We start from the raw sequence: 14,462 nt of genomic DNA, 5'->3' as shown, positions 1-14,462 counted from the left end.
GAATATTGCTCACTCCGTCTGCGATTCCGGAGCCTACGTAGGTGTTTTATTTTCCAATGGTGTTAGAAAGACTGTCAGAAAATAATTAGGCTCTGTCAACAGTTCCCCTATTCCAAGATTACGACTTCCTGACTCATTAGAGCTGCCGAGGTTGGCAGGAAACTTGTTTTATAGTAATTTCTGTTGGCGGTGCCCCTGGAGAAGAGACAACAGGGTGCGTGTGACACTGGCGTGTGACACCAGCGTGTGACACCGGGGTGTGACACCAGCATTGGCCTCGGCTTCACCTCATGATGGAGCTGCCAGGGCCATCAGGTTGCCCAGGGCAGTTACTGCTGGCAGGAGACACCGTCCCTCCCCTCTCCATCCTCATGCTGGGGACAGGGAACAGGACACCTGATGCTGGGCAAGGTCCAGCTGTAGGATTGCCCATGTCATGAATATTTGCCTGGTTCGTGAGGGTTTTAAAAATAAAGGGGACACATAAATCCCATCAAAGACAGGAGTCTTCCCATTCAATCCCGGGGGAAAAGCCCCTGCCTGAGAATGGCTGAGAATCCCTGTCTGAGAGTGGCAGCTGTGATATGCAAACATGAGTTGGCTGTGCCAGGACTCTTCTGGGGCCTGTTGCCCCCTAATTTTACCATCTCTGTCCCAGACACCCTGCAAATCCTCCTCAGTGCTCAGAGAAGTGACCCTGCACTCGGTACTGACCCTGCAGAACTTGGAGGCAGATTTAAAAAGAGTTCTGAAATCTTCTGTTTATTTCTGTGAATTTTGGATCCAATTCCTCTAAATCAAAGATAAATAAAGTTTACAGTGAGACAGTACTTGGCAAGAACACAATTTCCAACCCTCCTCCTCAAAATCTCTACTTCCCACTCAGTTCATGCCCTTTTCCCCTACATTTTCCCTACATATTTCAGCTGAAATCCAGGACCACAGCAGACGGTTCCCACTGACTTTTCCATGCCCTTTTCCCGTGTCAGCACCTTGCTGATCTCCTGCTCCTTCCTGGGATGCTCTGACCAGGTACCATTTCCCTGAGGCTGCAGCAGCCACTGTGACATCCATAATTAGGCAAGTTTAAGAGCCAGATTCTGCTGACAGTCACAGAAGCAGGATGTTACATTCTTCTATAAGCAGACATGTAAATAAGAGACATATTCCATGGTCTCTATGTCATCTATCCATGGAAAACAACCCTCCTACGTGCTGCTCTTGCAGAGGCGTCAGTGTGGGAGTCCCCGGAGCACTGCCAGAGTGTGGCTATGCTCTGGGGGCACAAGGTGATGGTGCCACCGTCACACACCACGTGGCTTCTTCCTGGGCAAAACCTACACCCATGGCCACTCTGCCATTTGCTCATGGCACTTCCTAAGATTGGGATTATCAGGATTAAGCAAGGAGCCCTCACAGCTGCCCTGCTGTGGTTGTTAAAACTCCCATTGTAATTACAGCATGGAATATTGTACAGAATCAGGAACTGATGTGTGACGTGCACAGTGCTTAGCCCCAAACTGACACTTCCCCAACACCCTGCAGGGACCACCACGTGGCTCAGCCCCACATGCTGCAGACCATCCTTGGCACAGGCTCAGCACCAGCTCCTGGCAAATCCTGTGTCCACCAGAGCCTACAAACACTGGACATCCAAGCCTTGTAACACGAGGGTTAAACACCACAGGGCAACAGCAATGGAGAAACCAAATGTTCTGCGCCTGTTGGAAGACAGAATCCTGCACCTGGTTGTTGTACACCTTTATTGAGCACAGCAAACACAGCCCGGCACCTCTTGCTGGGCACACAATCTCTAGGTACAAGAAATGGCATTTTTGTGGGTGCTCCTGTCTCAGAACAAAGCATCACAGCCCCCAGGAACACCCTCAGACCTCCCAGTGCTCCTTCAACAAACCATGAGCCCAATTAACAGTTACATTCTGCTTTGTCAAGGCATCTGGGGTGGTGCAGAGGGGAAGAGGCCAGCACAGCTCTGCTGGTGCTACCGGGCAGCCCCACCACGCTCACATTAACTGTGGGACCTGCCTCCAGGCTCATGTTTTCAGCTCTTCACTCAACTTCTCCTCTGCAGTACTTGAAGGAAGCAAAGCACGGCCCAGCTTGGATTTCACCCCCAGAGGTTTCTGTGGGGTGGAAGCCGAGCCAGCACCGAGCCAGCACCGGCATTGTGCAGGAACCTGCCAGCAAACATGGGCTGTGCGGGGTCAGCGTAAGGACAGAGCTTTGGAATTGTCTGCTTTAATCCTTAAACAAAACAAGTAAACAAGCTTTGTTAATGCCTCCGTTGTTGTCTGAGCGGTTTCACACCTGTGGGACCCTCCTTGAGCCAGCCAGAAGAATGGAATGAGGAGTGTTCACCAGGACACCGGGCTCACACCAGCCCCCCTCCATCCCAGACAATCCACCCTCTGTCATTAATGGAGAAGTGGGAAGACTTTGATGTGGCTTCTGTAAATGCATCTCGAGCACCTTGAGGTCTTTGAGGAGCCAGCAGAGACTGCTTGGGGTTCCACAAGGCAGGGGACAAGGATCCTACCAGCTCCTAGGATGCACTGGAACAAGACTGAGGGTCTCCCCCGGGCAGTTAATCCATTAAAAGGAAAAAGTGGCTCCATAACATATGGGATTGACAGGCAGCTTCCTCAGGAGCAGAGGGAATGATGATGGCAAGAAGTTATTTAGAGCAGCCAAAATGGAACTAAATGTAGAGAGTGCCAGGAAAACGGTATTAAAAAAAATAAAAATCAAAATCCAGGTAAAAGTGATGCCTATGGAGAAAACAGACACGTTTGCACCATCACACCATCCCTGTTCCTCAGGAAAACCCAAGAGTCCTGGATCCAACCAGCTGACCATTGTGAAGCCCTACACTGCCTTGAGTGACCCCGACTCAGCAGGGTGATGCTTTGGCCAACATGTGCCTTCCAGCTTCAAAACCTTCCCCTGATACAGAACCCACTCTAAATCCCCCCCAACTTGTGTTCACGGATCATGATTTTGTGATCAACACGAGAAAGCACCTCTTCCCAGTTTGAACTGCTCGGGCTTTCACCAGTGGCCTTTGTAGGACCACTGTCCTCAAGATCAAAAAGCCTCTGATAAAGTTTGATACGATCTATTTTCCACACCCTTACAGTGCCTGATCTGTTTTAAGATCGATGTTAACCTATGGCTGTGTGGCCTGGTATCTCTATCCTGTAAAATGCAGCTAATCAGAAATTCCTCAGGGATTTTCCTTGGCTCAGATTTACACTCTTCTGCCACACTCATGTCAGGAGAGAATAAACAGAAACTCAACCCCCAAAGCAGCCAGGCAGGAGCAGGGACAGCTGGAGCTGAAGGAGATATCCAAGAGCTCCTTCTTCTGGGAACTCCAGTTTTCCCTGGAAATTCCCTGTAAGAGACAAAACCTTCAGTGGGAGTGAAAAAAATCCTGTGGGAAGACAGACCTCTATGGGGACTTCTGCACCTGGTAAAACCAGGAGTGCCAAAACCCGGGATGCTGCTGCGGTGCCAGGCCCACACCCATGGAGGGAGGAGGGGACATGAGGCAGCCCCAGCAGGGCTCTCACTCCTAGTTCCTTGGCCTTCATTTTAAAAAGCAGAACGTAATTCCACATCCAAGAATTTCTTCTACGTGACCTTCTGGGGAACACAGTAGTTTCATGCAAGAGAGAAGAAAACCCACAACTCACAGGAGGTTTTAACAGCAGGACCTGATGTATTGCTGCCCTTTTTGAGAGAATTCCAGATGACTACCTGAGCTGAAGGTTTGGATTGGGAGGCAGTGTCACTGGCACAGCCCTGCCAAAGGGCAGCAGGCACCAGGATACCAGTTTGTTTAGCAGATCCCAAAGGCACAGACCAATGTGCTGGAGGAGCTGGAAAGATTCCTGCCCCAGCACAGGAAGCAAACCTGCGTTGTCTGTGCTGTGAGGACAACTGCACAACACATGAAATCAGGGGAAGAGGGAAATATCCTCCTCTGTCCTGAGACAAAACCAACATTATCCACAAATCCCAAATGCGTAGCTTTTCCCTTTTCATTTCAGGAGAAGAGACCAGATTTATTTGTTTCCCCCCATCTGGTGCACATTCACAGTACGTAAGAAGGATTTTTCTTTCCAGTACATGTGTCAGATCAAGACCTCAGGGAGAAAGAAGAATCTGCATTTCCAGAAGCCACATGTCAGTTCCCATTCCTGGCTCTGCCACACACAGCACAAAAGCGCCAAAACCAACGAGGATTCAATGTAAGCTGTTCACAGGATATACATTCCAAAGGGACAAGTACAAATATTACAAAATGAACAGAATCACTTTTAAAATCCATATATTTGTTTAACCGTTAAAAACAGACACATACAGAAAGAGGTGGCCAAGCAAACAATTCCCTGCTGCTCCAGTTAGTGTTGCCTGCACACACTGGGAACCTTCCCACAGAACCAAAGCTCCAGACATCTTTCCTGGCAAGGGCTGGAGACAACTGGCAGATGATTGCTGACTGGGTGAAGGGCTGAGGCAGAGCCACAGGCCCAGGGCAGCTCTTTCATGGTGTCTGGCTTAACGAAAAGGCATTGAGAGAAAAAGGTTGCCTGGGGGTTACGTCAGAGAGCGAGAGAGAGAGCGAGAGAGAGAGAGAGAGAGTGCACAAGGGAGATCACACCAACATCAGGGAACACCGGGAAGTTCCTCTTTCCCTGCCACTGCAAGAGGAAAGTACGACAGGTCTGTGGGTCCTAGATTTAGGACAGAGTTTGGAATTAGGTTGGTCCCATGGATATCAACATCACTTGACAGACTCAGAGCTAAAAGGCAGGCAGGCAGGTTAAGGGCAGCAGAACTCCGTGTGTTGCACACACAGACTCTCTCTCACTCCCTCTTTTCAGGCTGTCTGAGGTCCCAGCAAGGCCAGCTCAGGAGCTTTTCCCATCCACCATGTAATAGCGATACATTAAACCTAAGACCAGCGCTCCGAAGATCGGGATTAGCCACGTCGACCAGAAACTAGGGGGAGAGAAAACGAAACAAACCAAAACATACACACCACGTAAACCAGAAGAAAGCATCCAGTTAATAATTCATTCCTTATTACACACCAGGGAACCCCTGGGAGCTATATCCCACAGGGTTACCCTCCAGCCATGGCCAGAGGCTGACCAGGTCCCACTGTTCCTGTGCACAGGCTCTGCAGCCCCCGCAAGAGGCCCAGGCGTGGCCTTGTGCCTTGGAAAACAGCAGCTGGATGGCTCAAGTTTCTAGCTTGGCACATACAAAGAGCAATTTGGGCTTTTTGTTGTTGGTTTGGGTTTTATTTTCCTTAAATAAGTCAGGCTGTAATTTGTGTTGTACAAACAGTGGAGCTGACTCAAGGATGGCTGTGCCACAATAAATCTGCCTCGCTCTGACACCAGGGGCCAAGGGCTCACCCTCAGCACCCTCCTGAGCAAAACCTTCTGCATCAGCTGCAAAAGACCTGTGCTGGTTTTAAGGATTATCAACTCAATGGGTCTGGTCACAGTAAAATCCTCCAAAAAACCACACATCACTGTGTTGTGTCACCCCACGGCTCACAGCGACCACCCAAATAACCCCTGTGGTTACAGGAATGCCACAGCCCTGCAACACCAACACATGGGGCAGAGAATTCCAAACACCAGGATGCTGGTTCTGCCCAGCATGGAGCAGGGGACACATCCCACAAGGGAGCTGCACCCCCAGCAGCTGTTCCTTTGGCAACTTATTTTGGAGTATCTGCTTGCCAGAAGGACACGACAGTACATCCCCAGGGATTTTTCCTGCTCCTTGGAGTTAATATGCAGTTCTACAGAGTCCCAACCCCTCCAATTCTTACTCTTATTTTGAGGAGATACTATACCTTGTTTGGCCTGAGGATGTCATACTTGGATTCTGGAGGAGGAAAGAGGGAGTTAGCAGGGAAAAAAAGAAATGTTAAACATCTGCTAAAAAGACAAGCCTGAACACAAACTTACAAATACAGAGGAAAAATAACCCTGCCCTCCCAAACACCCTTTGTCACCGGTGTGGATGTTTTTGGGGATGTTTGCTGTTGTCTTCATCTCCACGTTCTTTCCATCAATCCAACTCCTCTCATTCAGTCACCAACTCCACATTGGAGATTCTACCCCTCCCAAAACAAGGCCTTGCTCATTACATCACAGTTTTGGGGGATTTTTGTGCTTCTCCCCTATTTATTTGTACATTACTGATGCTATTTCTTGCTGCCATCTTTAAATTACACTGGGACCTGCTTTTAAAGTAGATTTTGCCTGCTGGAGAGCTCTCAGCTGTGCATAATGTGCTACAATTACTTCTCAGAAGTGAAAAATACTTGAAAAAAAACATTTAACTCAGATCTAAGGGAGCTACTGGGATCATCACTGACCTCTGTGCACAATTCTGGTGTGTGATTCTGTTTATGAATTGGAGTTGAACCAAACAATCAATTTTAAGGTGAATATGTGCATGATCACACAGCCCCATGTTATAACTAAGCATTTACGCAGCCGGAGTTATTCTTGATTTCCCTGCTGACAGTTCCCTTCTGGATTCCTGCTGCTCTGCAAGTGGCCCTGCTTGAAGCAACATCTCCTGAAAGCCTCGCTGAAGGCAGAGCTGAGCCCTGTCCAGGCCTCCCAACCCAGGCAGCTGTGAGGCACATGTTTACCTCCCAGCTGGGATTCTATTTATTGCCTTTTCCCTCTCCCCATCCCTTCCAAAGGCAGTTTTGCAATGCTGTGCCCTGTTCTAATCCAGGAGTACCTGAGTGTTAAGCAACACCACTGATCCCCAGGGCAGTTAACAGAGAATTCCTGTTTGCCAGCCATGCCTGGCTCGTGGCTTGAAGGGAAGAACAAGAGAACCAACAGTTTCGTGGTCAGGGCACAGCAAGAAATGCAAAAAATGGTCTGTGGCTCAAGGTGTGGAAACAACATCGCTGCTGCCAGCAGAGAAAGGGCACAAAAACCCACTTCCAATTTCACACTGAGGTGCCCGCTGAGCTTCAGAACAAAAACAAAGGTAGAATTTGCTTGGGAGATTTAGTCATGACTGTAGTTTGTGTAAACATAAAGCCACAGGCTCCACAGGGGAAAAAAAGGGGCAAAAAACCCTCCCCCAAAAGGCATGTGACACTAAATTAAAGCAGAAAACTGAAACACTGAGAGCTTACCTTGGAACCTTCGTTTTTACGATCCTGCTGTCAGGGGGAAAAAAGAAGATAAAGATAAGCCCGGACTTCAAGGGGAAGCTGCAGCCTTTATGAAGGAATTGTTCTGTACACAGTCCTTAGCACCAGGTAATTGCCTGGGCTCAGTTTTCAAAGGAGGCCGTCCTTCAGTACCCAAAGGCAGGCAGGAAGGAGGTGTTTGTGCCCCTGAGATCTCTCACCTTCCTGAGCTCAGAATTACAAGGCAAAGGGGAGTTGTGGTCCCACCGGCTATGGAGGGAACCCATGAGATCAGCTGAAGTGCCCCTGATTTAACTGAAGTGAGAAATCTGTTCTGAATGGTGGAAGGGAAAGACTAATTTAGTTTTATTTCCCCAAAAGAAATTCTAGACTGACTAAATCCCTTAACTACTGACTTATTTCCCTAGAGTCACCCCTAACACCAGCTGGGCCTTACCGGGTGCACCTCCCCGATGTAGTACTGCTTGAGCATTTCCCTGGCATCCGTGGAATGCCCCACATCTTCAAAGCTTTCTGTGGCATCTTTGCCAGCCTGTTCCAGCAACACCTCTTCTCCACCTGGATGCTGGAAGAGAAGACTCCAGATGAGCCAAGGGCTGGATGCAGAAAGGCACCGCGAGTGTCAGCAGCCTTCCTCCCAGCCTGTTCTGTTCATCACAGACACTGCCAACCAACACCATCAATAAAACCTGCCAAAGATTTAACTGTCCCAATGCCTCCTCAGGAATTCAGACACCAGTGGAGGAAAGGATATTCTATTTCTTCGGGTCGTACAAAAATGACAGTGTTTGGCTGACGGCCTCTCTCTGCACACAGATGAGCAATGAGGAATACAGAGAAGCAGAGGAGAAATCACAACTCTGGTGCAGCCCCAAAAATAATGAACTTGATCCAGTGTGCAACCACCCAATGACATGGGGAGAGGAAATAATGAAGTATCATGAAAATAATACTGTTTGACATGATACACTGGTTTCAGAGATCCAGAATTACAACAGTCAAATCCACAGAGAGCTCCCCAGAGACACTCCACTGTGTGCATGGCAGCTGGTCACAGCTGACTCTCAGACCAAGCAGGACAAACTGACACAAACCCGGGTGCACTTCTGTTTCCTGTGATGGGTTGGGCTCTCCTCTAGCACTGTCAATGCCACAGTTCCAGAAACAGCCTGGCAATGGGGAGCACTAACCATAGACTCAGCAAAGGGACAATCCCTTTACAGCCTGAGTGCGAACAAACAGTTCTGTGTGAGCTACCAGCTAATCCAGTTACACCAACACAGGGGTCACACGTCCCAGGGCACGCACAGGGACTAACCCAGTTTTCCAGAGTATCAGGGAACAAGCTCCAAACTAGAGAAGAAATGTTGGACTATTTTTCAGATCAAAGGACCAACACACCTGTTTCTCTCTGTAACATCCTTCTCCTTCCCACAGACATAGAACAGTTGCCATTGCACCTCTTCCTCCAGCTCATCTGGTTTTGCTCCCAGAAGTATGGATATTCCCACCTGGCTATCCCACCTCATACCAAACAAAGCGTGGACACAAACCAGCCCCATTGTTTACTCTGGGGAGCTGCTGGAGCCAATCCTGCCATCCTCATATCAGAGCTCTTCATTTGGAATAAATCCCTTCACTGCCCCGGTATGTCAAAGAATCAACGTGGAGCCTTCTCAGGAGCCACAAAGGGCAAAGTCTGCAGGGGGGGGACACAGTTTATTAACAGGCATACATCAGGTGGCCTTAGCCGGGAAACCAAGTGAGGCTCCACGGCTCGTTCCCTGTGCCTGCTGCAGCTCTTCCTGCCATTTCTCCCACACCAACCCTCCGTCTCGCTTGATCCCAGAGGAGTCAGATCAGGACTGCTGGATGTTGTCTGTGCACAGTGCTCAGAACAACTGTCCGATTTTCACCTAAGATCCACAGAAACCAGGGGATGAAAAGCTGCCCATTCATTTAAGCCTTTCAGGAGAACCCCCTAGGGATGCCTCACCAGAAATCTCGTCTTTCAGATGGGAAAATATCAAAACTGAATTTTAAGCAGACAAACTTCCTTTCCCAATCATCCACACTAAAAGGGCAGATAAAACTCTGCAGGAACAGAGAACATGAAGTAGATCTTGGCTTTCAGTAACATCCAGTCTATGCACAGACAAGAGACAAGAGGAAGGATAAAGTTCAAGAGAGGAGAACAGTAAAGTTCACTCCTCTTTACATCTTTGGCTCTGAAGTCTTTCTGTGCATGTGCTAAATCCACAGGTAAGAAAAACAATTATTTATTCATGCACCTCTATCCTTTGCTGCAGTCTTCAAGCCTGAAAGAAAAAGACCTTCAAAGCACGTTGGCATCTCCTATTTCTGAAGGCCTCCCCCCTCCAGACAGCATTGCTTCAACTACACAATTCCTACCTTGTCCTACCCCAGCAAATGTAAACCCAGACTATTTGTACAGGAAGTCATTGACTCTGCCACAAAACTTCCCAAAGCTACAGCTCCTGCAGGAAAACATGGAAACTGAGAGTGTTGCAAACTATGAAAGAAGGAAAAAAAAAAAAAAAAGTACTTCCAGAGGAAACAATGGCTGGAAAATGTCAGTTTCTGGAAAGAAAGAGCCAAAAGCAAACCGGGAGAGTGAGAGCACACCCCAAACTTCCTGCACAAGGAGAGAGCCTGGAGTCATCTCTCCACACACTCCAAGGCCTTGTCTGGCTGGGAACTGCTGATACAGACCTGCTGCAGACACAAACGAGCTCAGCAGCAGCACTAAGCCTCAGGGCTAATTAGATCACTGTGTCAGGTAAGACACAGGATCACCAGGTTGAGGGAGGATGCAGCTTTTATTCCTCGTGCCCACTCTTCCTGACACTAGGATAAGCCAAGAAAAGGAAGAGTATTTATTCCTGTGCAATAATAATGTGCCACCACCATACAAGCAAGAATCGAGGGCGAGCAGCCACCTGGACAAATGGTGGTTTTCAGCCACACATCCTTCATAGCTTGTTGAAAGGCACGGAACAGGTTTCCCAAAAAACACCTCTGCAAAGCTGGAACAAGTCAGCACGAGCAAACCCCTGGTGTTCCTCCTCCTCCTCCCTCAGAGTCCTGGCTTTGGATACACCAGAGAATGTGGGAGCAAAATGCAGAAAGACCAAGAAACGAGTTACAGAATCATTGGTTTGGGTTGGAAGGGACCTTAAAGCTCATCCCGTTCCACTCCCTACCATGGGCAAGGACACTTTCTGCTAGACCAGGCTGCTCCAAGCCCCATCCAATGTTGGTTTCAATATTTTTTTTTCAATATTTTCAGATATAGCTGGGCCAGTAAGGGGATAAGAACCTAAAAACCTGCTGCCTCTTTGGTATGAGAAGCCATCTGCCCCTTCCCTCCTCTCTCCATTCATTGCAATGATAACACTCACCTCCAGCTCTTCCCAGCACAGAGCCCACCTGAACCGTGCCTCCCCACCTGCCTGGAGAGAGAGAACTGTGGAACTTCAGGGGCAAGCTGTCAGGAGCAGAGTATTTCCTTCTCTTGAGGAACATCATACCTGAGACCAATTGACTGATCTGAGTGAGAGGCATCACAGCCCAGGCTCCTTCCACTTGGAAACTGGAAATAGATTCCTGCTCACACTTATCATGGGGATCAGGAGCCGCAGCATGTGCTGAGACACACAGCTGGAGGCTGCTGTGTCTTGTGGTCTCAGATAACACACAGAGGGGTTTCCTGGAGAAGCATGGATCCCCAAACTCTTCTAGTCTTGTGTAAAAATGGAGATAAACCATGTCCCCTACCATAATTGAAAGTAAGCCTACTACAGATTGTGCACAAGTTAAAAGCCCAGATTTTAATATCAGTGTGGTGAAGGTGTAAGTGTGAGCACTACAGACCTCAGGGCACCTGCAGAGGCAGAGCTGCCTCCCTCCACCCTCATTCACCCCTCACCCCCCTGAGCAACCAGCCTCTCCTTGTTTTTCTAGACCACTGCAACCAGGAGTAACAATGCATATCCTGGTAGTCCAAGTTACTCAGATTTGGGAGAAAATGTATCTCCACAAGGCTCTCTCAGATTTTAAATAATCCAATTTCATTTCAGGCACTCACAGGCTCTCTGAAGTACAGGAGGTTGCATCTCTCAGAAACACGTGACATTTCAGTTGCCATCTCTGCATTTCTCACGTGCTTATAGTTCAGTAAATTGTGCTATGTGATAAATGTCTTGATTGTTATTCCTACTACACAGTAATTAAAGTGAACTGGAAGTTTAAACTGGTCTACACTTCCAGCAGCACACAGATTTAGGGTTGGCTGACCTGCTGGACTTAAGCTTGCAAGAATCACAAAGCAAATTTTGATCCTTTAGCTGTGAGGCTTCTTCAGGATTGCACAATCCCCCCAGGTAACACACCAGTGGGCTCAGCAATCCTGGCCAAATAATCCGTGAGCAAAGGCCAGGACAGGCACCCATCAGACACTGCTGCAGTGAGCACACAGGGCCGAGGGGACACGTGACACCAACACCGAGCGCTGCGGTGGCACCACACAGAGCTCTACAGCAGCAGCTCATCACAGGGCTGTAACTTCCAAACGACACAAACACTCCTGGTCCCCATCAGCTGCACATTGTTCCCAGCACTCCAGTGGGTAACAGATATAAAGAGGATTTTTGCCAATAAATTAGGCCTTGATCTGCGTTTGCAGTTCCCCTGTGCCAGTGAGGGGTGTGCACAGCCCAGCGTTGTGTCAGCCACGCTGGCACAGCAACAGTGCCCTTATTCTTCTCCCTTTCCCCCGTCCAAGTAGGTCCTTTCATGTCAGAAGAACACAAATGGGGTAAAGGGCCTGGAAAGGGCAAAGTGAAATATCATCTCAAGGTGAAACACCATCTCGAGGTAACACTCAGGGCACTCCTAAACCTGGTTTGCTGTGGGGGCTTAAGTGTTTTTCTGGGCCCATTTAAATTCCTGGGGTGTCCCAGGGAGCAGGTCCCAGGCTCCATTTTACACAGAGAACACTGAGGTGAAGACTGTGACCTCCTTGCAGTGTCGATGCTCTGAATCACAGCACAGAGCCCAGTGTAAGACAAGATATGCAGCTCCTTCAACTGCTGTCTCGACATCCATCTTGTGCTGGCTCTTCCTAAACCAGCGTTTTGAAGTGAATTGCTTTTCCACATGTTTGCCAGGTCTTCCCCTGAATTTACTTAACAATCGTGCACCCACAGCCCCCTCCCACCAAACTGTCCTCCTTCCACCTGGCACATCCTATGCCACCAAACTGCCATGCCCGGAGAAAAGAAGGCTCAGGGGGGACCTTCTTACTCTTTCCAACTCCCTGACAGGAGGGTGGAGCAGCTGCTCCCAGGGAACAAGGAACAGGGCAAGGGGAAATGCCCTCAAGCTGTGCCAGGGGAGGTTCAGGTTAAACATCAGGAGGAATTTCTTCAAGGGGGCTGCCCAGGGAGGTGGTGGAGTCCCCATCCCTGGAGGTGCCCGAGGAACGACTGGATGTGGCACTCAGTGCCGAAAGAACAAACGAGATTGTGTCCAACTTTATAAATAAATACTGAGAGGTGCACAGCAAGGCACAGACTCTAGGTGCCAGGTGATCCCTCCCTCCTGCCTGCTGCACCTCCACCCCTCAGGAGGCAGCTCTGTCACCACATGCTGTGACTCCACCACAGACAGGCTTCAACCACACATACCCAGAGGGAAATCAAGAGTTTAATCTAGACCAGCAGAACCAACAAGCTGGAACATGTGCATTTCAATGAAGTGTCTTCAGCTCAACCTTTGTACATTGCCCTGCAGATGCCACAAAGTGTTTGCTGTTACTTTAAGCTGTGATAAAAACCCTTTGAAATTTTGCTACCGTTTCTTTCCACTCTATTTCCAGCTCCCAGAACTCAGGATACCACTCTCAACCATCTCAAAAACAGAAGTCAACAGCATCAAAAATATTAGGAAAATATTCTTTAGGAATATTAAGATAATATTAGGAAAAAAATCTTCCCTGTGAGGGTGATGAGGCCCTGGCACAGGTTGCCCAGAGAAGCTGTGGCTGCCCCATCCCTGGAAGTGTCCAAGGCCAGGTTGGACAGGGCTTGGAGCACCCTGGGATAGTGGAAGGTGTTCATGCCTGTGGGGGTGGGACCAGATGCGCTTTGAGGTCCCTCCCAACCCAAACCAGTCTGGGATTCTGTGATCAAGTCTACAACAAATTTTTGTTCCCATATCCAAAGGAACTGGAGATTTGGCAGAGGCTGCATTTATTCCAAATCCCTGGTGCGTGGTCCCCTCCAGGTAGTGGCTGCTGCATCACCATCCCCTTCTCCTTCCAGTTCTGGGGCGTCCCTACAGACTCCACACCTAAACTACTGATGTGCCCCGATCCTGTTCACCCCACAAGACGTGGAGTGGCTGGAGGGGGGCTGCATCTCCCCGTGAGGTGCTCCGACAGATTTCCTGAGAAACCCGGGATTGCCTCAGAGGAGCAGCAGCACAACGCCAGCCCCCGGCCGGGCTCGGCCGCCGTGGCTCGCCCTCACCCCCGTGCCCGTGGGGGCTTGTGGCCCGTCCCGGGGCAGCGCAGGGACCCCACAGCCGGGGCCGGGCACTGCCTCGGGGACACCGGAACCCCCCGGGCGGGGCCCCCTTCCCTTGCACCCCCAGCCCGAGACCTCAGCCCCCCCTCCCTCACCCCCCGCAGCCCCAGCCCGCCCCCTTCCCTCTCGGCCCCCCTTGTCCCCCCCGCTCCCCTCAGCCCCCTCAGTCCCCCGAGGGGCCGGGAACCACCCCGCCCCGCGCGGGGCCTCACCTCCTCCAGGAACCGGGTGACATCGTAGACGCGCCCATGGATCACCAGCCAGGCCTCGCGGCTGGAGCTGCGCTTCCCCACCTCCTCCAGGGTGAACACGGGCCCGGGCCCGTCCCCTCCCGCCGCCGCGGCCTCCCCGCGCCGCCCGCCCTCCATGCTGCCCGGCGGCCCTGCGCGGAACGCGCGACCTGGCCCGCGCCGGCCGCCGTAGCGATGGCGACCACTCACGCAGCTCCAGCCGCGCCCGGCGGCCAATGGGGAGCGAACGCTATGGGGGCGCTGCCTGCGCAGCCAATGGGAACGCGCGACGGCGGGCGCAGGCCAATGGGGAGCGGCCGCGGCGAAGGGCGGGAAACGCCGCGCGAGCCGCGCCTCAGACGACGGGAGCGGTCGCGGCGCTCCTGGACGGGA

At 50.5% G+C, this 14,462-nt stretch overlaps 1 protein-coding gene across 2 annotated transcripts; it reads right to left on the bottom strand.

The window, feature by feature from the left end:
- Positions 1-1,746: 1,746 nt before the first annotated feature.
- On the bottom strand, positions 1,747-14,261 carry LOC108498028 (cytochrome b5). 2 transcript variants are annotated; one of them, XM_017816276.1, is made up of 5 exons: positions 14,052-14,261; positions 7,668-7,796; positions 7,214-7,240; positions 5,900-5,931; positions 1,747-5,028 (listed from the first exon to the last, which is right to left on the bottom strand). In XM_017816276.1, exons 1-5 carry the CDS (start codon positions 14,205-14,207, stop codon positions 4,938-4,940), a joined length of 435 nt encoding a protein of 144 aa, XP_017671765.1. In that variant the 5' UTR covers positions 14,208-14,261; the 3' UTR covers positions 1,747-4,937. The 2 variants fall into 2 exon arrangements, with proteins under 2 accessions (XP_017671765.1, XP_017671766.1); XM_017816277.1 differs by having other exon boundaries at positions 7,214-7,237; positions 14,052-14,217.
- Positions 14,262-14,462: the final 201 nt, after the last annotated feature.

Source organism: Lepidothrix coronata, unplaced genomic scaffold (genome assembly GCF_001604755.1).
Source record: "Lepidothrix coronata isolate B3197 unplaced genomic scaffold, Lepidothrix_coronata-1.0 Scaffold54, whole genome shotgun sequence".
Lineage (NCBI taxonomy): Eukaryota > Metazoa > Chordata > Aves > Passeriformes > Pipridae > Lepidothrix > Lepidothrix coronata.
Note: the sequence above shows the minus strand (reverse complement) of the source record. Positions and strands in the feature narration are given on the sequence as shown.

Coding starts and splice junctions, on each gene's coding strand:
- LOC108498028 (XM_017816276.1), bottom strand. CDS start 14,207: ATGGAGGGCGGGCGGCGCGGGGAGGCCGCGGCGGCGGGAGGGGACGGG. Junction 7,797..14,051: donor TCACCCGGTTCCTGGAGGAG/GTGAGGCCCCGC, acceptor CTTCTCTTCCAG/CATCCAGGTGGAGAAGAGGT. Junction 5,029..5,899: donor ACATCCTCAGGCCAAACAAG/GTATAGTATCTC, acceptor CTCTCCCCCTAG/TTTCTGGTCGACGTGGCTAA.